Below are 19,516 nucleotides of genomic sequence, written 5' to 3'. Positions count from 1 at the left end.
CTGTTAGCTCAGCAGAATACATACTGTGAAGAAACCAGAGAGGGTTATTTGATTGTGCTTTCTGGAAAACAATAAATTTTTACATTTACGCACTCCTGCAATAGTCACACTTTAGTGTTTGTACTTCTTTATGTTGGTGTAGCTTTTCAGTCATCCAGGACAAGTCAACTCTATTAATGATGATTTATGGCCTTAAAATGCAACAATATCTTTTATRATAACTGAAAGAAACTGTTCAGTTAAAACATTCATTAAGTTTTTATATTGTTCATAAATGAAAGCCCAATATTACRTTTTTATGTTGCCACATTTCCCCACCTTGTTTGGTTGGTTTTGCCATATTAAAAAGCAGCAGCTCTAAACTGAAAACTGAACTTGTCTCAGAGGTGTTTTATCCAACACAGAAATGCATTTTTCCCCCTAACAGCTCCACTTTTATCAGCACATTTTCCTCTGATACTGCAGACTGATCGTTTCATGTAATCTCAGTATAACACAACCAGTTAGCATTCTAATCATCTGTCTGTGTCGTGTGTGAGTGAGAATCCTCTTTTAGTAGTGTACCTGATGTTAGCGAGAAGGGCAGGGGAGGGAGTGTTTCAGCGGATATGTTGAATGTAAAGCACAAGAGCAGCCACATTCACATTCCCACACTTTGAACTTCGAATGAATAAATTTGAAGTTTGTTACTAGCCAGCTTCTTCAAATTTTCTCATCTTTAGCTTTGGTTTGGTTAATTGTGTCGTTAATTAAGGAGTAATCCTTGTCAAATACTGTGGAGGATGTGAAAAGACCAATATTTGCATGGAGGCTTCTTAAAACAACAACTGTGGTTTGGGGGGCTAGATTTAAGCAATTAGTCATGCCAGCTGTTGGCAAAACCTAATACATTCMACATAAAGGTCCAGAGTARGAACGGAGCTTATAAATCTGCATAACATGCATTAATTATTAGACACATTATTGGCGTGCTATTCTACATGATCAAAGGCTGCCACAAAGAGCCATTATTGTTGTTTTTATCAGTGTAAAACACTGAACGTATTCCATAAATACTGCTAATACTGTGTATTTATGTGTGTATGTGCCTTTTTCCTGCCTCGCTGTAATACAGATTGCCATTTTGATCACAAACGGACGTTCAGATGACCAGGTGGATCCTGCAGCCCGAGCAGTCGCGGACAATGGAATTACACTCTTTGCCGTCGGTGAGTTCGGATGCCGATTTTGTGAATTCTTTCAACATTTCCACTGCAGCAGCTCCTCTGATTTTATCTGAGCTCTGCCTGCTTATCTGCAGTGTTTGCAGTTAGAAACTCGTATCCTGTACATTTGAATTTATTGATTCGGTGTGTGGTTCTGTGTGCGAGTGTAAGGTTCTTGTTTGGGTGAGAGCATGCACGCAGGTGTATGCATTTGCAAACAATATGTGCAAGAGAAATTGATTGATTCAGCTCTTGTAGTTCATTGGTAAAGGTGCACTTTCCAATACTGTTGCATCAGCTTTTTCCCTCCTACTGCTTGGTTATGAGTTTTTGCTTGCACACCTCTCCCCACTTTTCTCCTCCACACAATCATAAGCACACGAGCTGACAACTTATGTTTCCCAGGCAGCAGCCGTTGCAATAATTACTGCTCATTAGCTGATGGTGTGCTAATTGCAGCTATTTTTCATTAGCTGTTTCATTGTGCCCCATCTGCACCTCTGACTCTGAGACCCTCTGCTCTCTTCCATCATTGCTGTAGAAAGACTCCGTGCAACCTGTCTACTAGTGTCAAACCACTTTACCTGTAGAGCAGGTRGAACAATGACACTACAGATGTGTTCTGTACATGCAGCCTGTAAAGAAATACAGTTTTGTCCAGTCACCTCTGTTTTTATATTGTGTCAAGTTTYAACCCTTTATGTTGAGTTGAGTCTATTTCTAAAATACTTCAAGTTTTCTTGTTTCAAAAAATAAGAAAAGTTTTACATTAAAATTCACTTTATCATGAAACTAACAAACATGACATAAACTGAAATATATGCAATAAAGTGTCACTTGAACATTATGTTTGACTTGAATACTTCCCAAGTTTGAAAGTCTTACAGTTTGAATTGGATCATTCATGGTGCACTAGCGCCCCCTGGTGGTTCAGATGCTGTACACATTTACTGTCAAACTACTGAGATTTTGTCTGTTCTTATTCCACAGAAACAAAAAAAACTTTTTTTTTGCATCTTAATTTTGCAAATATCAAATTATTTATTTATTTTTCTTATTTATTCAGGTGTTAGGGGAGCTGATGAGTCCGAGCTGAGAAGGGTTGTGGCAGAGCCCCACGAGGAGCATCTGCTGCCATGCGCTGACTTCTCTCTCCTGGACACCGTCCTTCCCAAACTGTCCCGAAGATTGTGTGTCAGTGCCTCTGAACCACCACGTCCTGTGAAAACCTACAAGCCCAGTGAGKTTTTTTGCATTATGCCAAAATGTCCTTTAAAATTCTGCCTTCAGTCTGCATGAACTATGATATAAAAAAATGCTTGTTTTTCCAACGTTCTCAACCCTACAACGTTCTCATTTGCACATTTTATYTTGCATATTTTCTTATCTCTGCTCCTCTTCTCATCTTTYCTGTRTTTGTACCAAATCTTTAGCTGAAGAGCCTGTGGTGGGTCCCAGAGACATGCAGGTGAGTGAACTGGCCCACAGCTCCCTCAGGCTCACGTGGAGCCAAGCCACAGGAGACGTCACYGGATATCGCCTCCTGGTCACACCCCTTAGCTCCAAGGGGCACCTCCTTTCTGCGCAGCAGAAGCAGGTGAGGACAGCTGTAGTGTTCAACTGCAGAATAAAGTGTGTTTATGCACTTCAGCTTCAGGTCCAATCAGGGTGGAGCTGGACCCTTTTTTTTTTTGCAAGGAGTGGCACAGAGGTAGCCAGGATGTTTTTTTAGGTGGGGGAAATCCAAATGAAGAAAAGCACCACAGCTAATTCCAAATAGCTGTAATTCAGCTGTTTTAAGAAATACTGAGCTGAAAATGTGTCTGATCATTACAAAGAACTATTTAAATATCACACAGAATGCTAGTCACAACTTATTGTTGAGCTATTTTTACGTGACATACAAAGCTGAAGATTTGTGCAGAAGGAGCCARAAACAATTTTTACCTAATTCTAAATGCTTACCAAAAATTCAACATGGAAATTTGTTGTAGAGCTAAGAATCATATCATGCTGATTGCCATTGTTRMTCCCTGATTAAGCTAACTTCTAATRCAAATGCTAATTCTACAAAGGGTTATTGTTCAGCCATTTTTAAAGACACAGTTGAAAAATGTATCCAGTACAGTAGGGTCAGAGAACAACATTTAACAAAATCTAAATTCAAACACAAAATCTAAGWTCCCCACCCACTTGTCAACTATTTGGGGGTGGCACCTGGGGTGGCCGAACAAGCACCACGTGCTATCCCAGCCACCCCTCTAGCTCCACCCCTGGGTCTGATCTCAGATGGGACTTTYAATGCAGCTAAGAAAAAAAGGAGTTCGCATCACAACTCATAAGTGAAAAATAATTTGTATGTATTTCAAATATATTTTATTTTTTTAGGACTGAATTAGAAGTATAGTAAAACGGAATTAAACTATTTGTAAATATATGTCAAGGATACTGGTGCTGCTGTTTGAAAGTATTTGTAATGTTTTTTAAAATACACTTTTGGTGGGAGGGTAGTATGGCAGCCCCGCCTCTGTCAGTGTGCCCAGGGGCAGTTGTGGATACAATGTAGCTTAACATAATCAWTGTGTGAATGGGTGAGTGACTGTGCATGTAAAGTGCTTTGGGGTCCGAAGGGACTTGATAAATGGCTATATAAGTTCAGTGTATTTGCCATTTACCATATATACAATGAATATATTGCTATTTAACAACATATAGTTATAGCATTTTGAAATGGGTGTAAAAGAATGCTATTACTTGAAAATAAATTACATTTCTTGTTTAAATCTGACATTTGAATCTTTCTTACATACATTTTACATTTAATAACATGCAAAATACAAGTAAAATACACTTTAGTTTACTAATGAATTATTTAAAAAATGCAGATATATATTTAAATGTGTTTCAGTATACTTACAATTGTTTCTTTCCACAATTTATGTACAACTAAAATACACTTAGTACAAAACTAGGATAACTAGATTAAAATAGCATACTTTAAGTAAATAACCATAAACACATCTGAAGTTTATAAGTAATAAGCTTTTCTGCAAGTACACTCAAATAATGTTTAGATTTAGTACACATTTTTTAACCTGGGTTGTTTTCCACTATAGATAAACTCTTTACTCAAATCCTTTCAAGTAAAAACAAGTTTTCAACTTGTAGAAATAAGGATTGTATTACTTAGTTTGAGCAGAAGGACTGACTTCCCACTGTAGCTGCTCCCCTCCATAACATGACTTGTCATATTGACCACACAATTTTCTATTACTGTCCTCTCAGCCCAGAACTCATAACAGCAGATCAACAACCCTGTGCTGAAGAGAAAAGTAGTGACTCATCCCTGCTGCAGCCTCAGATAGTTCCAGTCAACTTTCTGAGGTTCCTAACACTGTACTGATTAAATCAACATGAAATATGGTGCTGGAAATATGCTATCATTTTTGTTTAGATGTGCTGCAAGAGCTTTTTTTCTGCCACTGCAGGAATGGATTCTAAAAGAGAACATTGAAGTTAAAAATTGTCTTAAAATTCTCAGTTTTTCTCCTGCAGAGTTAATAAAAAAAGATTTCTTTGGTTTAAATAATTTAGTTCCAGATCAATAATGTGTATGTTTACAGTTTATCTCTGGACATCAAACTGGATTTCTTTCTTCTTCACAGGCTGCATCCCTCTTCTGATCACTCTCCCTCACAGTTTTTTGCTTTTTCTGTTTCACAAAGGCACATTTTTAGTTGCCCCCCCCCCTTCATTTCTGATCTGTTTTTCTGTAACAGCTGGACTTGAAGGCAGATGTGAGCACAGCCATGGTGACAGAGCTGAGTCCTAAGACAGATTATTCCCTCACTCTCTATGCCATTTACCCAAACCTCATTGGGAACTCTGCAACAATCACAGTGAAGACAAGTGGGTGTCTCCCTCCACCCCAAAGAAATTACATTTCAGTTTTGGTATTTTGATTTTCCTGATCAGCAAGTTTGTTTTTCTTCGCAGCTCCTCTACCTAAAGTGTCAAATTTCCGAGTGATTGAGGAGGGTCTGTTCTCTTTGCGTCTTGGCTGGACCTCTCCTGTGGGGAAAGTCATTGGAGTCAAGCTCTTCATCCCTAGAAGTAAGTTGACYTTCATCATCATYATCATCGTTTGTCTTATCGCAAATGTATCTAGAGTCACATTTTGTCAGTTTAGCTTAAAAATAATTTGCTTGTGTAACAATATTTATCCAAGATTTGTTTTTCTTGTGATTGTGACTCTGGATTTATAATTTGCTCTGCAGCCAACAGACCAGGATTTACATAYGATCAGCTGCTTCCTGGAGACATCTCATCCCATGTGATCGACAGCCTGGAGGAGGATATGAAGTACACCATCAGTATTTAYGCCATTTATCCCCAAGGACCAAGTGAACCGGTTTCATTAGTGGCCAAGACATGTACGTTTAATGAACTTAAATGATGGAACATATCTATTAAATGTGCATTAATTGCAGGAAAACGTCATTATGGATTGTATAACACAGTTGAGGCAAACATCAGTATGTAGTAACACTATATTTCCACAGTAAGGGGATGTTGTTCTTAAAAAAAAAAACCTGCCACTAAGCATTAAGTATACCACATTCATTAAGTCTGTGTCATTGTAAGCTAAAAGAATACCAGCTTAGTGTTTATTTTGATTTATTAAGGCACATTTAGGAAACTATGTAGGGTTTACTTTAAGTTATAAGTGAAAATATAGAGTGTATGTTTTTGTATAAATCTTACGTTCCACCTTGTAATGTCTTTATTAGTAAAGTTAGTACCAGTTAAGCAGTTCCTGGTCCAGAATGCAACTACAGACACAGTCCAAGCAAGGTGGGCATCAGTCAGAGGGGCCACAGGATACCGCCTGACATGGGCATCCCCAGGTACCACGAGCAACTATTATACTATGCTTTTAAAGATTTTTTTATTTTAATCAACTTTKCTGGTGTTCTTTGTTGAAAAGATGTTTGTTATTTATTTCTTTTTTTTCCCCTTTTTGCTGTGCAGAAGGCCACATAGAGAACATCAACCTTGGTGACAATTTTAACTTCTACATGATCCAGGGCCTCCACCCTGGCTCGGAGTACATGGTCACAATCAACCCCATCTTTGGAGACATCGAGGGGCCAGTCACCTCCACCAAAATCAAGACACGTAAAAACAACAGTTCAAAAATAGACATTAAATATTATAGTTATCACTATATGTAAGCTATTTTATTTAGTAACTACCCTAATATATCTTATTCAATGCTGTGGTTCTTATAAGTCATTAGATTATCTGCTAGAGTTTAATTAAAGTTTTTTTCTGTGTTACCTTTTAATCACTGATCTAGTTTATGGGAATAAGAGTACAAGCAAATCTTCAAGTTTATGCAAATATTAACAATGTTCATTTTTTTATTTAAAAAAAGACCAGTTAGGAATTTATTTTCCTCTTCCTGCCAGTGGAAAGCAGTGCTGTTCAGACACTGAAGGTATCTGCTGTAAGCACCAGCACAGCGGTCGTCTCTTGGAACAGCGTCCCAGGGGCSTCAGGGTACAGGCTGGCATGGGGCCCCACTCCAGGTGATGTGCGCTCTAATTTTCTCTCTCTTAAAACTTTTTTACTGTATAACTTTACCTTGTGATAATGTCGTCACAGTGCAGTGACTCACTGCATATTTATATTTGTATTTCCATATTTCCTCAAACAACCTCATTATTCTTAGAAAAGTAAAACAAACGACTGAGTAATTATGAGTTCCTTTTCTTTGAAAGCGACCCTGGCGTGGGGTTTTGAAAGTCCAATACTTCCATATGTAAACCTCAACTTGCCAGCAGCTCATGGTGAAASGCAAACACTGATTAAAAAGAAGGACATCTGTGTTTGCCAAGCAGCAGCCTCTGATGTCAAGTGGGAGAGCAGAAAGTCACCGGGGAATGCAGTATTCAAAGTGAAATTATATGATTGTAAAATGCGTGTTGTTTTCAGAGTTTACTGGTCGAGACMGACCCAGACAGTTGGCTCTGAACGGCAGCACCACAGAGTACCAGCTGAAGAACGTAGCCCATGATACAGAGTATGTTCTGACTCTGTATGTGCTGTTTGGCTCTGTGGTCGGGCCTGGTATCTCTGCTACCTTTAGAACCTGTAAGTAGTTTTATTTTTGCACCTATTTTACTCTTCAGTTTCTACACTGTTGTAGAAATTATGGATACTCCTACATTTTAAGGGAAAATATTTTTCTGTTGTTGTGGCAACTACATTTTATTTAAAGGGGCTCGCATCAGGATAAAATGTCTTCCCTCATCAAAAACCTACTCAGAGTGTTGCTTTGACTCATTCATGCATGTTTGAGAAGTCCTTAGATCTCCTGTGGTAGCCATGTGGAGCTGYCTAAATGCTTGCTGGTACAAAGCTCTGCTTATTTGTAYCTAGCTCCTCCCTGGAGCTCAGTCTGCAGCTGAGCTTCCGCCMCTATGACRAAGCATTGTTTTAAAGAYRTGCTGAAGTGGGAGTGTCTGAAATGGTAGGAGGTTCTTAAAGAGACAGAGGCYAATTTCAAAGGAAACCCTCGACTTTAAGGCTGTGATCAAGTCATGCTGTTCACATCACTAAAGCTAGATATTTGATCATCAAATGTTCCAACCCTGATGAACTGTCAGCATGAACAAAATAACAYTTTAAAAGAGTCGAATGTAGGGAATGATATGAACTTTGTATCTCCAGAAAGCCRTCTTTCTCACACATTTTATATTTTAAACTACAGGAGAAAAAACATCCAACAAAGGCTAAATATTTCATTTCTTTTAACTTTCTCAGCTCCTTTAGGTTATGTGTCAAACTTTAAGGTGTCGTCCTATATGAGTACTTCTATAGATGTGGAGTGGAGTCCCATYGTTGGAGCCACTGAGTACAAACTTTCTTGGAACACAGGTGATTTATTTAACCATACCACTTTCAGCTGCTTTATGATGAACCATTACAATATGTGTGAGTGTATCTTAATGTGCTTTGCCAAACTTTCCTTTCTTTAAAGCTTTGTATTTATATTTTATTGTCTGTCGTGCTTGCAGATAATAGTGCACCTCAGTTCCAGTATCTGGACCACTCTGTCCTGTCCCACCAGATTACAGACCTGAATCCACAGTCCGTTTACACCATCACCATTCGTGCAGTGTACGGCAACTCGGAGGGACCAGAAATCTCCTTGTCTCAGCTCACAGGTACAGAAAGAAAAGTGATTTATCACTTTGTTTCTGTGCAGMTGTTTAATTTAAATGAGCTGAAGCAGAAAATATCTTTAAAAGACACTTTTGGTGTCTTTGTTTGACACATTGACGTTTTGACCTCCCGGTTTTATTCAGCTGCTGTTTCTGTCACTTCGACTATGTGTCACTGAGTCCGAATCAGTGAGGTTGCTTTCATTTTTATTAGTGTCATTGTCAAAGTATGTGTTTCACCAAACTCCAAGTGTAGAAAGAGAGGGCATGTGAATTAATCTAACCTAATCAGCTTCAAAGTACTTTGAACCTTGGACAATTGGCTGAAAATTAGATGGAAACTTTAACATCTTATGTGACTGCGTGTTTTTTTTTTTCTTCCTCAGCTGCAGTCTCAGACTCTGAGCCAATCCAGGCTGTGAAGGAGGTGAAAGTTGTGGACATTGGAGTAAATTCCTTCACCTTGTCTTGGAGAAAAACACCAGGGATTTCAGGGTACAAAATATCTTGGGTCCCCTTCCTCGGTAAGAGACTAAATAAAAAATAATTTATGTTACAATCTAAAAGTCCTGAGTCGTCATTTGTTCATAACTCGCTTCTAGGGAAGGAAGCTTTTTTGTTTTTTTCAGCTTGTTCTTAATTATTTTTTCTAAGTTTTTTGAAGCTCCAAGAGTATAACTGATAAATATGCACCTTATTTTGTAAAATGAAACTCAATGGTTGCCAAGCTTTTATTGCATATAGCTTCACTTTAACAAAACTATTTCACGGAAATTGCATTAAATTTGAATTATTTAGTGAGGTTATTACCAGTTCTTGGATAGTCTCCTTTCAATTAAAACAGCCTATTGCTACCATTTTGAATGCAGATTCATTTAAAAATTCACAATTTAGTCTCACGCAGCCCATCAGTCTCAAGTTTGAACAGTGTAAGTGTTCACAGCAGTGTCGTTTTTCAGTCTCATCACCTCTACACGCTGAATCTAATTACTTTCTGCACCAGGAGGTAATGAGAAGTCCCAAGTGGTGTCTGCAGCTTCCACCACCTTCACCATCAACAACCTGCRGGAGAGCTCAGCATACAAGATCCAGGTTTCCCCACTAGTGGGGAGGAGGGAGGGAAGCCCTGTTCTGGTTACGGCACGAACCTGTGAGTCATTCCAAAAATATATAAACTCCTCTTGATCACTGGTTTCTAAACTTTTGTTTTTAACACAMAAAACTAGTTCTCATGTACAGTGATGACCTGGCCAAGAGGCAGCATTACAAGTAGATATAAAACAGCACTGATGAAAGCATAAAAACACAAAACAAASAGCACTATTCAACATTTTTACAACATACTGTATTACAGCAGTGGGAACAATAAAACCAATAAAAAACAGTGAGAAGCATTGTAAAAAGCTGTTTTAAAGCAAGTGTAGTGAACTTGTATAAGTGATTGTAGTGATTAATATCAGTCAGATSCTTTATTTCTATTCTTCCTGTCACCCTGAGTCAAACACAACTGTACACATATTTTACTCTTTGCRGTCTCTGTCTACTAACCTGTGTACATACATCTGCAGTGTATTGTTGAAATTTTTAATTTTAAAGAACCCCCTGTGTCCATACTGGTTTGAAATGAATATTTCATCTTCTACTAAGATGTTACCCTATTTAAAATATAGAGTATATTAAAAAACACAACTTAAGTATCAAGTAAATATTGACCTTTGGCTTATTTTATTTATTCATTATTATTTATTGTTATCCATGTGTGTGTGTGTTTCAGTGGATCTCCCAAAAGTGGAGGGCTTTGCAGCTCTGAATACGACCGACAGCAGCACTGTTCTGAACTGGACCCGTGTTGCGGATGTTTCTGGTTATCTGCTGTCCTGGAGGCACATCTCAGGTCAGAGGCAAAACATAAACCCTTCATTCTGTGTCACATTACCATTTGTGTTACATTTTTTATGTGTTAATAAGAATTTATATAACTTTAGTCCATATTGTTGAAAGTGGATATGTAGCATGTAGATATTAGGGGTGCAACAATACATGTACCCGTATCGAACCGTATCGAACAGTACTGTATCGAACAATACAGATTTTAAAAATGTACTTTATCAACTTGTCTTCTGAAGATGCTCTGTGTTAAAGGATCAGTGGATCTGTGTTCGACTACTCCACCTAGGCTGCATTTTTGAGTGCAGATCCACTGAGAAACTTGCTGTTTCAGCAACATTTCATTTAAAAACTGTACTTTTGAGGTTAAACAAATGTTCATAATTAATATAAATAAATTACAATTTAAAAGGAGCATGAAAATTTCTCTTTTTTGTATCGAAAAAATATCGAACCGTGAGACTAAAGTATCGAACCGAACCGTGAATTTCCTGTATCGTTGCACCCCTAGTAGATACGTCTGTGCATTATGTAATATGTTACATTTCCCAATAAAATCTGAACATATATTTTATTTCAAATGTATTCTCAATAATTCATAACAATGGTTGTCAAAGAACAATGGTGTTTTAATTGCTTGGCTTTGTGACACATCACCATWTTATGACCCATTGTTTTAAAAATCACTAATTACGTCACAATTGTGTGTTGTTCTTAGTGTTGGAAACAAAAACCGAGACCCTGGGCCCTACCTTCTCCTCCTATAAGATCCATGATCTCCAGTATGGCAGAACATATATTTTCACCATCAGACCTTTGTATGGAGAGGTGGAGGGGCCCATCAGCACCATATATCAGAGGATATGTAAGACTTCTCATGTATACATTTYTGTTTTGCCACAGCAATAAATCATCTCAAACAGTAAAAATGCTGCTTAAATACTGATATTGTTTAAATAATCATAATGTTTATTTACTRATAAAACTGAGAGCTAATGCATGCTGAACCAATGTGTTTGCTAAGTACACCTAGTCAATCAGTTGTAGATGTGTTTTCTGAGTTTCATTAAAATCTGCACAGTTGTTCATGAGATATTTTGCTAACATGACTAACAAACACACATAAAGGGTTGAGCAATGAAATTCAAAACAAAACTGAAAGGAAGTGCCGAAGCTTTCAGCACCACGGACAGCTCTCATCACCATTTAGCCTCTGTCAAAACAGTTATGTGGTCTAATTAATGTTGTCAGCACGTTTATTCAAAGCAATACTGAAAAAGTAATTAACTTTTAATGTCAAATAGTATATAAATTATTTTTGTTATCACTGAGTTAAGCACATTTGCTCAGTTCGTTAGGTTCAAACCATAGCCTCTGGCCCTCTTCCCAATTTATTTAGTAATTTTGTGAAAGCATGTTTTAAACTACAGACATGGCTGCTTTATTAGCTCTACTTTCAGTACTTGCAATGTTTATATTCTAATCTTATTTTGTGTTTGTATGTTTCACAGTGGGACAAAGTGAGCCAGTAAAAATAGGCCAACCTGCGTCAGCTACAGTAACCCCAAACTCTTCCTACACGACTGGTCCACAGACCACCTCCACTGTCAGAACTACTGCTGCCCCACCTACCACCGCGACCACTGAGCCCCCCACTGCTGCCCCACCAACCAAACCTTTATCAACCAAGAAGCCTCCAGATCAGCCCAGTGTCACAAAACCCAAAGCAGCATTGATCAGCTCCCCGAAACTCACCACAGTTAGCACAAAGTCTACAACTGCACCTCAGCCAGGTAGGTTAGAAATTCTAGTTTTTGTAAAAAAAATGTTTTTAAATATCTAGTTTTGTAGTTATTATTTTATACACTTTTTCTGTTTCCTCAGTGTGTGGGAAAGCCAAATCAGACATAGTATTCTTGGTGGACGAGTCCTCGAGCATCGGCGTTAACAACTTTATCAAGATGAAAGACTTTATTTTTCGAGTGGCCACTTACTTCCCTGTTATCGGTCCACAGGGCACACAGGTCTCTTGCTCGCTGAAAATATTTTCTGTTCAACCTTAAATACAAACTTTCACCAGTTGAGCTGTACATGTACTTTTCCTAAATGKTTTTTTTTCTTCTTCTTAAATAATAATTTCTGTAAGTGTAGTGCAGGAGGGTTTGGTCTTTACAAATCAAAGCTCTACAAATATCAAACAGTTCTATTAACTTCTGTCAGCACACCTCAAATTAAACAGTATTCTRTGGTGATGTGCCTGCCTTTAATTTCCTTTCAGATATCTTTGGTTCGTTACAGTGACGAGCCTCGCATTGAATTCCGTCTAAGCGACTTCAAAGACAGAAACTCTGTGCTGCGGGCGATCAGGGGGCTGCGATACGGAGGGGGGAACACCAAAACAGGTTAGCTGTGCTCACTCAGATGTGAATTTCTCTGTTTGCCACCTGTCATCAGTCCACATTTAATTCAGTTAAAAGTGTTCAGGTCCTGCTGCTGATGTCAGTTTTTAGCAGCTGCTGTACTGATGTAGAAAAAAAATCCATCTACTCCCTGATCTGCTATTATCAGGTGTCAGATTTGATCTTTTTCTCTGTGTGTGAGCAGGAAAAGGGATCAGCTACGTTCTGCAGGAAGTCTTCCAGGAGTCTTTGGGGATGAGGCAGGATGTGGCCCATGTTCTGGTTCTGATCACTGATGGCAGGGCCCAGGATGATGTGATGCCACCCTCCAGAATCGCACGAGTTTTAGGTTAGTTTTATGAATAAAACTCTATCCATCGAGAAGTTGATCAGTTTCACTTAAAATTTTGGAAAAATAATGGAGATATTCACAGATTTATGTAGCGTTAATCATGGTTTTTGTTACTGTCAAGATTTACCCAGCATGACAAAGAAAAAAAACTTTTTGCTTCAGTCCATTTTTCTTATTTTGTTTAGTTAAAACCTAAAACAATAAAAATAATACATTTGCTTTTAAATATATATTAATTCTAATTTTGTCTTTGGAACTGAATTATCTATGTTAAATCTTGTGTTATGGGCTACATAATTATAGGGTTGGGCAGCACTAATTCAGGTCCCCTAATTCTAAAGCACTAATGCACTGAAAAAGTTAGCAAAAGTTAATGTTGATCAATAACATTTAAAAACCTAATTTAGTCCTTCTAAATCTAGCCCATACATTTAGCAAGTGCTAATCCACTAACGAATTTAAAAAACAGCAAAAGCCTTAAAGCACTGATAGGAAAATTTGTTCCCCTGTTAGTGCTTTAGTGCTTTAGGGGAAATGTGCCCACCACATACTACCTAAAAATCTGATTCTGTCTGTTTAGGGGTCAGTGTTTTAGCAGTTGGAGTTTCTAACGCCGATATAGAGGAGCTGAATAAAATCGCTGCTCCCACCAGCTACAAAAACATCTTCTACTCTCCAACCTTTGATGACTTCCCCTCCATAGAGAGGGAATTTATCAGCAGCATCTGTGGTGAGGAACTCCTGTCCGAGTTTAAACTACACGATGAGGTGAGAAAAAAATTATTGAAACTGTTTTAAATAAGTATTTATTCCTCATTGTTCATATACAATTATGACAAAGCCCATACCAGACATTTAAGACATATTTGAATGTGTTTTATTATAACTAAAGACTTTTATAATGTGTCTTTTTAAATSATTTTTATGTTCAGTTTGCTCAGTTAGACACTCCGACTGAAGACCCAGAGGAGCTAGATAAGCCTCAGGGTCCCTGTTCCTCACGGTGTGAGAAGGTTAGTGCAGAATTATAATCGCAGCGTGGTTAGTTCTGTATGAGCTTTTAATCATGTTAATCATGTGTTTTAACAGGGCCAGAAAGGAGCAAAGGTCAGCAAAGTGATCGAAAACATAATTTTTAGGTTCTTGTGTGGAAGCATTGTTATTGATTTTGTTCTTTTTTTTTTCAGGGAGATGGTTTTAGTCTTGGAGGTTTGGTATGTTTCTCTACTTACATTTTCTTGCTTTATTTTATAATTTCTTGAACTTTTTAAAGTTAACATTTACTTGTTTTTTTTTCCTGTAGAGATTTAAGCAAAGCCCTGGACAGTTTGATCCTTTCACAGCTTCCAAAGGAGAAAAAGGAGAGAGGGTAAAACTTAAATACTGTCATCCCTAGTTGACAATAAAATACTGTATTTAATTATCAAAGACAATGACTTGTGTATGTTGTGTGGCTGTCGAACAGTAGTCATGGCGTTGCATATGGTGAAACACATTTCAAACTGTTTAGAGAATATTAAATGAAGTTTATGTTACAASATTATTGAATTAATCTATAAAATAATCATGTTGTGTGTCAGCACATATTATGCAAACATTTAAGCATCCCAACTGAAAATACACAGTAAATACTTAATAAAAACTTCAGTTTTTATAATATCGTTGTTAACTGTTTCTTCGCCGGCTGTCTTTATTTGACAGGGACCCACTGGCACAGATGGCATCCCTGGGTTACCAGGGCGACCGGGACGAACTGGACCTCCAGGTTCTCCTGGCCAGCGGGTATCTAAACGCAAAATACATAAAAACTTCACAGTGACCTCATCCAGTCCTCAAAAGATGACTCTGTTTTTGAATTCCAGGGTTCTCCAGGCATTCCAGGCAACATGGTGAGCAAGTTTTCTATTATGTGTTTTGAATAGAATTGTAATGAATGTTATCCCTTCTTTTGATGGTTTAATATGCAATCTATGAATAAATGAGTTGCCATAGTTTATGTTTATGTGATATAATTTCTCCTGTTGATGGCAGGGTCATCCTGGACTTACTGGTCCAAAGGGACAGAGGGGAGAGAGAGTAAGTTAGGTTGAATATTTTTATTTCAGAACTGAACATCGTTGAATATTCATTTATTATTTGTGTACGCATGTTTGAGCATCGCTTTTGTTTTTGCGCAGGGAGAGCCAGGGTACGTTATCGCTGGCACGGATGCAAATTTYGTCCCGGGACGAAAAGGAGAACCTGGATCTTCTGTAAGTCTTCTGAAAAGCTTTTTTAAAGGTAAAGTTTACTTTACTTTGTGCAATTCAGACTTTATTTTCTGCATGTTACAGGGCCCACAGGGACCAGCAGGAGTATCAGGTGTCAATGGTGCTCCAGGCCTGCCTGGCCAGCCTGGACCACCAGGACCACCGGGAACATCTGTAAAAGTAAGTGAAAGTTTCCCATCACATTGTGTTTAATACACAGAGGTTTTGATGCAGCACACAGGCTAACAGAGCTGCTCTTCTTATTTCTGCTTTGTAGGGAGATCCTGGAGAGCCGGGAGCAAAAGTAAGTGTGAAATCTGCTTTCTTCAAATAATGACTTGCTGGTACGCCTGCTTCAATTTTTCTGTAACAAGATTCGTGCACAAAAAAGCCTATTTTTAAATCCACAGAATCAGCTATTTTGTTGCATAACATTTCTTTTCATGTGATCCCTCCTTCATTAAACTTTGAAAGGGTTTACGGGGGAAGCATGGCATGAAAGGAGACAAAGGAGATCCGGGGAAAGATGTAAGGACATAACTGTTATCAGTGGTTAAAAAAAAAACAATAAGCATATTGTGTTGCACAAAAACACTGTATTCAGGAGAAAAAAATGTTTTAGTTTTCTTTGGTTTCTTTTTTTCACTGTCAAACAAACTTTTCACTCATGCAAATTTCTGCAGGGTATTGCTGGTCTGCCTGGTCCCATTGGTATTGATGGGGTACCAGGATTACCAGGTCAGAAAGGACAGAAGGTAAAACTGTTACTAACTGTAACTTATTACATTTGAATGGTAAAAAAAAATTGCTTTGACTTGCTGCTTGAACATTTTCTTGCAGGGTGAAGAAGGCATTGGTATACAAGGTATTCAGGGACCTCTTGGAGAAAAGGGAGATAAGGTACATCAGTGACAAAACTGATCTGAGATTAGGTTCATTGTGGTTTAAATGTGTGAGTATTTTTTGTTGTTTTATTTCGTTCAGGGAAATATTGGTTTAATAGGAGCAATTGGCCAAAAGGTACCAGAAACTTCTTTKTAACCTAATAAATGTATTGTGGTTTAATGTAAAAGTAAACAAAAAAAAACTTTGAAGAGTAATAATTTTGATAAATTCTCTYTTAAGGGTGACCGTGGTGATCCGGGTATCCAGGGTATTGCTGGACCTCGGGTTAGTTCATCATTTTTATGTTCAGTTGAACTGATAGCAACGACTTCCTGCATGTTTTCCCCCTCAGTGCACATGGATTAGTTTTGGTTCTCAAAAATGAAACAAACTCCAAACCTCTTTCTTTTTTTTTCTTTTTACTGAGCATTTGTAAGATTCAGTGATGTGTGAAAAACATGATGGCAAAGTGATTCACTTTTACATGCAGGGTAAAAAGGGACTGAAAGGAGAGCAAGGGGACAAGGTGACTTCATCCCTCACACTCATATTCTTCCACCATGAAGCTGAAAACATGCTGGACTCACGTGATGTGTGGATGCACACAACCGTCACTTGTAAATATGAGTTTTCCTATTTTTATTAGGGAGAGAAGGGAGACATGGGACATTCTGGACCACAAGGACCTCAGGTGAGTGAAGACTACAACCTAGAAAACAGAGGGGGCAAACTCAGGGGGGCAAAGGGGGGCAAAATCCAAAACTTGGTTCAAGTCAAGTTTCAACCTCTGTCAATATTTATTCAAGAAATGTTATATAACAAATTATTCTTAAAGGAATACAAATTAGTTTTTCTAAATTATGTTTTATGTAGCATTTAGAACATGCATAACCAAAGAGATAAAACATGTTAGACACGTGTTAGCAATTATTTCTTCTTCTTCTTCTCTAAAAGCAACTTTTTCTTCCATTCATTATACTGTAGCTTAGAGATACAATTTATCTCAATCTAGTAATTCAGGTATAAAAAACTCCCCTATAATCCTACAATTTGACTTTAAATAAGAAGAAAATACAGCAAAATATAATTAAAGTTGATTCTCTGTTGCTCTTTCCGCACCAAAATCAAAGATTGCTGAAAAATTCACTTCATTTTCTTGGCTTAACGTTGGCCAGCTGTTATGACATGCATTTTCACATTTACAGAATTACCTTTGGGGCCGAATAAAATGTTTACGAGGGCCAGATCYGGCCCATGGACCTTGAGTTTAACACGTGCAAAAAAGAAACAAACTTGTTGTTGATATTAAAATGTACAGATTTCACTTAAGATGATTCAAACTTTCACCCACTGCTCCACCGTGCTGCTCAAAATGATTCTAAACACCTGCAACATACAACAAATGATCACAAAATCATTTCATTTTGCACTTTTAAACCATTTGACTCATGCTAGCAAATTAAAATCATCAGCTTGTTAAAAACTGACGCAAATGCTGCTTATCTGTCCGATGCTGGCTTTTAAAATGCAGAACAAGCACATGATTAGATCAGTGACTGTTCACTAATGAGACCAGGCAAACATTATGAGGAAGTAATTTTGTTCTGATGAATCAGGTTATCATARATGGTGAGTGATTACATACAGCTGAGGTGTCAAACCTCACTGAGTCTCCTTTTTTGCAAATAATTCATTTTTCCTGCTTCAGTGCTTTTTAATTTGGAAATATTAGCACAAGAATTGTTGTCTTGTGGACTAGCTCCCTGTTTTGATTTGATTTGATTTTTTATTTTATTTTAAGTCTTCATTTTGTCTTACGAAAAGATTATCCTTGAAGATAAAACTATTACAAAGAAAAATGCACAAAATTTAAGTTTTCAATGCTTGCAAACTAGAAAGTAAAAGCTTTTGGAAAGTAGCCTTGGAGTGAAGAATAACAGGAATGGAGTCTGAAAGTTCTAAAAGAAAAAGTAAATTTCCATATTTGCCTTGACTTTAAAGGGACAGACGGGACCGATGGGACTGAAAGGAGATGAAGGTCCAAGAGGAGTCCCTGGAGATCCTGCCAAGGGTGTAAGATAACAGCTTTATACTTTTAAACTTCATAAATAAAGTAATTCAGAACTCAGTACTCTGTCTTTCTGTTTCCACTCTGACAGATAATTGGTCCAACTGGAAAAAAAGGCGCCAGGGTAAGTTAACTTTTTAGTACTTACTGATTAGAAAACTCATTGAAAACACAAAGAGAAATATCTGATATGAAATTGAATATTTCAAATTTTAGGTTTCTAATGGTGTCCAAAAAATGTAAGCAAGTGAAGCAGCTTGCGTTATTGTTGCATTTATTTATTTGTCTTAACGAGCTGAAGGTACGTCAGTCAGCTCGGGGGAAGTGATGCTCTTGATGTTTCATTTCATGAAAACATTGTTAATTAATTGTTCAGGGTATTCCTGCATGCTCACACTCGGTCCTCTGGGTCCGCTCATCAAACACAATTAAGTTTTCTCTCATTAACTTTTTGCAGTTGGCTTCTGAATGCTTTGTTGATGGGGACCTCTTTAATCTCAGTCCACAGGGTATCATTTAGAGCAGAGAGAAGTTCGGCCCGTCGGCCAGACTCATGTTGACTGATGTGTGTGTTTGTGCTTCCTGTCTGTCAGGGAGATGTCGGTCCAGTTGGTTCCACAGGCCCTCAGGGAACAAAAGGAGACAGAGGAGATAAAGGAGAAAAGGTTCATGGAGAAAAATGATGTAATTTGGTCCATTTTACCTAAATAAAAACAGTAAACACATTTTAAACCAGATGGTTTTTGTCTGATTTGTGCAGGGAAGTCCTGGTTTTGGGATTCCAGGGCAGCCAGGACCAAAAGGAGAAAACGGTGAAAGGGTGAGTCATACTCTGTTTTTTTGTTGCAGTTTTACAGCATGAAACTACAGTTAAATATTTTATTTTTGTTATAATTCACAGGGAAATGTTGGTTTATCAGGAAAACCAGGTCCAAAAGTAAGTAAAACTCAGTTGTTGTAAAACAACAATTATACTTTTGACTACATCGCTGCTGGAACTTATATGTATTTATTTATTTTTTTACTTTTGAATATTTCTGCGCAAATTTGACCTAAAGCTTTAACAAACCCTAGCAGTTAAAACATATTTAATCAACTATTTATTGATCATAATGATCCTGCGTTACATTTTTGAGTTGTGAAATTAGCAGTTCCATTCATGTGGGTTTCATCAACAGCATAAATATAAGGTGCATATAGGGCTCTGATTTATTTAAGGGGTTTATCAAAGTCTGATCTTTA

The 19,516-nt window shown here is 37.7% G+C and overlaps 1 protein-coding gene across 1 annotated transcript in view; it reads left to right on the top strand.

Moving 5' to 3' along the window:
- LOC106515058 (collagen alpha-1(VII) chain) overlaps nucleotides 1–19,516 on the top strand; it is a 35,173-nt gene that overhangs the window by 13,202 nt on the left and 2,455 nt on the right. Inside the window, exons 6-48 of the mRNA XM_014004669.1 lie at nucleotides 1,115–1,208; nucleotides 2,272–2,445; nucleotides 2,639–2,802; nucleotides 4,985–5,114; nucleotides 5,202–5,318; nucleotides 5,483–5,638; nucleotides 5,996–6,112; nucleotides 6,237–6,383; nucleotides 6,677–6,796; nucleotides 7,203–7,361; nucleotides 8,034–8,147; nucleotides 8,288–8,437; nucleotides 8,821–8,958; nucleotides 9,438–9,584; nucleotides 10,209–10,328; nucleotides 11,040–11,186; nucleotides 11,833–12,114; nucleotides 12,206–12,345; nucleotides 12,600–12,723; nucleotides 12,926–13,069; nucleotides 13,653–13,840; nucleotides 14,005–14,085; nucleotides 14,162–14,179; nucleotides 14,260–14,286; nucleotides 14,376–14,441; nucleotides 14,774–14,854; nucleotides 14,935–14,961; nucleotides 15,104–15,148; nucleotides 15,250–15,324; nucleotides 15,406–15,501; nucleotides 15,599–15,625; nucleotides 15,796–15,849; nucleotides 16,005–16,076; nucleotides 16,162–16,221; nucleotides 16,306–16,341; nucleotides 16,447–16,491; nucleotides 16,697–16,732; nucleotides 16,853–16,897; nucleotides 18,208–18,279; nucleotides 18,366–18,398; nucleotides 18,868–18,939; nucleotides 19,035–19,094; nucleotides 19,176–19,211. Coding sequence (XP_013860123.1) covers nucleotides 1,115–1,208; nucleotides 2,272–2,445; nucleotides 2,639–2,802; nucleotides 4,985–5,114; nucleotides 5,202–5,318; nucleotides 5,483–5,638; nucleotides 5,996–6,112; nucleotides 6,237–6,383; nucleotides 6,677–6,796; nucleotides 7,203–7,361; nucleotides 8,034–8,147; nucleotides 8,288–8,437; nucleotides 8,821–8,958; nucleotides 9,438–9,584; nucleotides 10,209–10,328; nucleotides 11,040–11,186; nucleotides 11,833–12,114; nucleotides 12,206–12,345; nucleotides 12,600–12,723; nucleotides 12,926–13,069; nucleotides 13,653–13,840; nucleotides 14,005–14,085; nucleotides 14,162–14,179; nucleotides 14,260–14,286; nucleotides 14,376–14,441; nucleotides 14,774–14,854; nucleotides 14,935–14,961; nucleotides 15,104–15,148; nucleotides 15,250–15,324; nucleotides 15,406–15,501; nucleotides 15,599–15,625; nucleotides 15,796–15,849; nucleotides 16,005–16,076; nucleotides 16,162–16,221; nucleotides 16,306–16,341; nucleotides 16,447–16,491; nucleotides 16,697–16,732; nucleotides 16,853–16,897; nucleotides 18,208–18,279; nucleotides 18,366–18,398; nucleotides 18,868–18,939; nucleotides 19,035–19,094; nucleotides 19,176–19,211 — 4,236 coding nt within the window. The remainder of the gene's footprint in view (nucleotides 1–1,114; nucleotides 1,209–2,271; nucleotides 2,446–2,638; nucleotides 2,803–4,984; nucleotides 5,115–5,201; nucleotides 5,319–5,482; nucleotides 5,639–5,995; nucleotides 6,113–6,236; nucleotides 6,384–6,676; nucleotides 6,797–7,202; nucleotides 7,362–8,033; nucleotides 8,148–8,287; nucleotides 8,438–8,820; nucleotides 8,959–9,437; nucleotides 9,585–10,208; nucleotides 10,329–11,039; nucleotides 11,187–11,832; nucleotides 12,115–12,205; nucleotides 12,346–12,599; nucleotides 12,724–12,925; nucleotides 13,070–13,652; nucleotides 13,841–14,004; nucleotides 14,086–14,161; nucleotides 14,180–14,259; nucleotides 14,287–14,375; nucleotides 14,442–14,773; nucleotides 14,855–14,934; nucleotides 14,962–15,103; nucleotides 15,149–15,249; nucleotides 15,325–15,405; nucleotides 15,502–15,598; nucleotides 15,626–15,795; nucleotides 15,850–16,004; nucleotides 16,077–16,161; nucleotides 16,222–16,305; nucleotides 16,342–16,446; nucleotides 16,492–16,696; nucleotides 16,733–16,852; nucleotides 16,898–18,207; nucleotides 18,280–18,365; nucleotides 18,399–18,867; nucleotides 18,940–19,034; nucleotides 19,095–19,175; nucleotides 19,212–19,516) is intronic.

Source organism: Austrofundulus limnaeus, unplaced genomic scaffold (assembly GCF_001266775.1).
Source record: "Austrofundulus limnaeus strain Quisiro unplaced genomic scaffold, Austrofundulus_limnaeus-1.0 Scaffold26, whole genome shotgun sequence".
Classification (NCBI taxonomy): Eukaryota; Metazoa; Chordata; class Actinopteri; order Cyprinodontiformes; family Rivulidae; genus Austrofundulus; species Austrofundulus limnaeus.
Note: the sequence above shows the minus strand (reverse complement) of the source record. Positions and strands in the feature narration are given on the sequence as shown.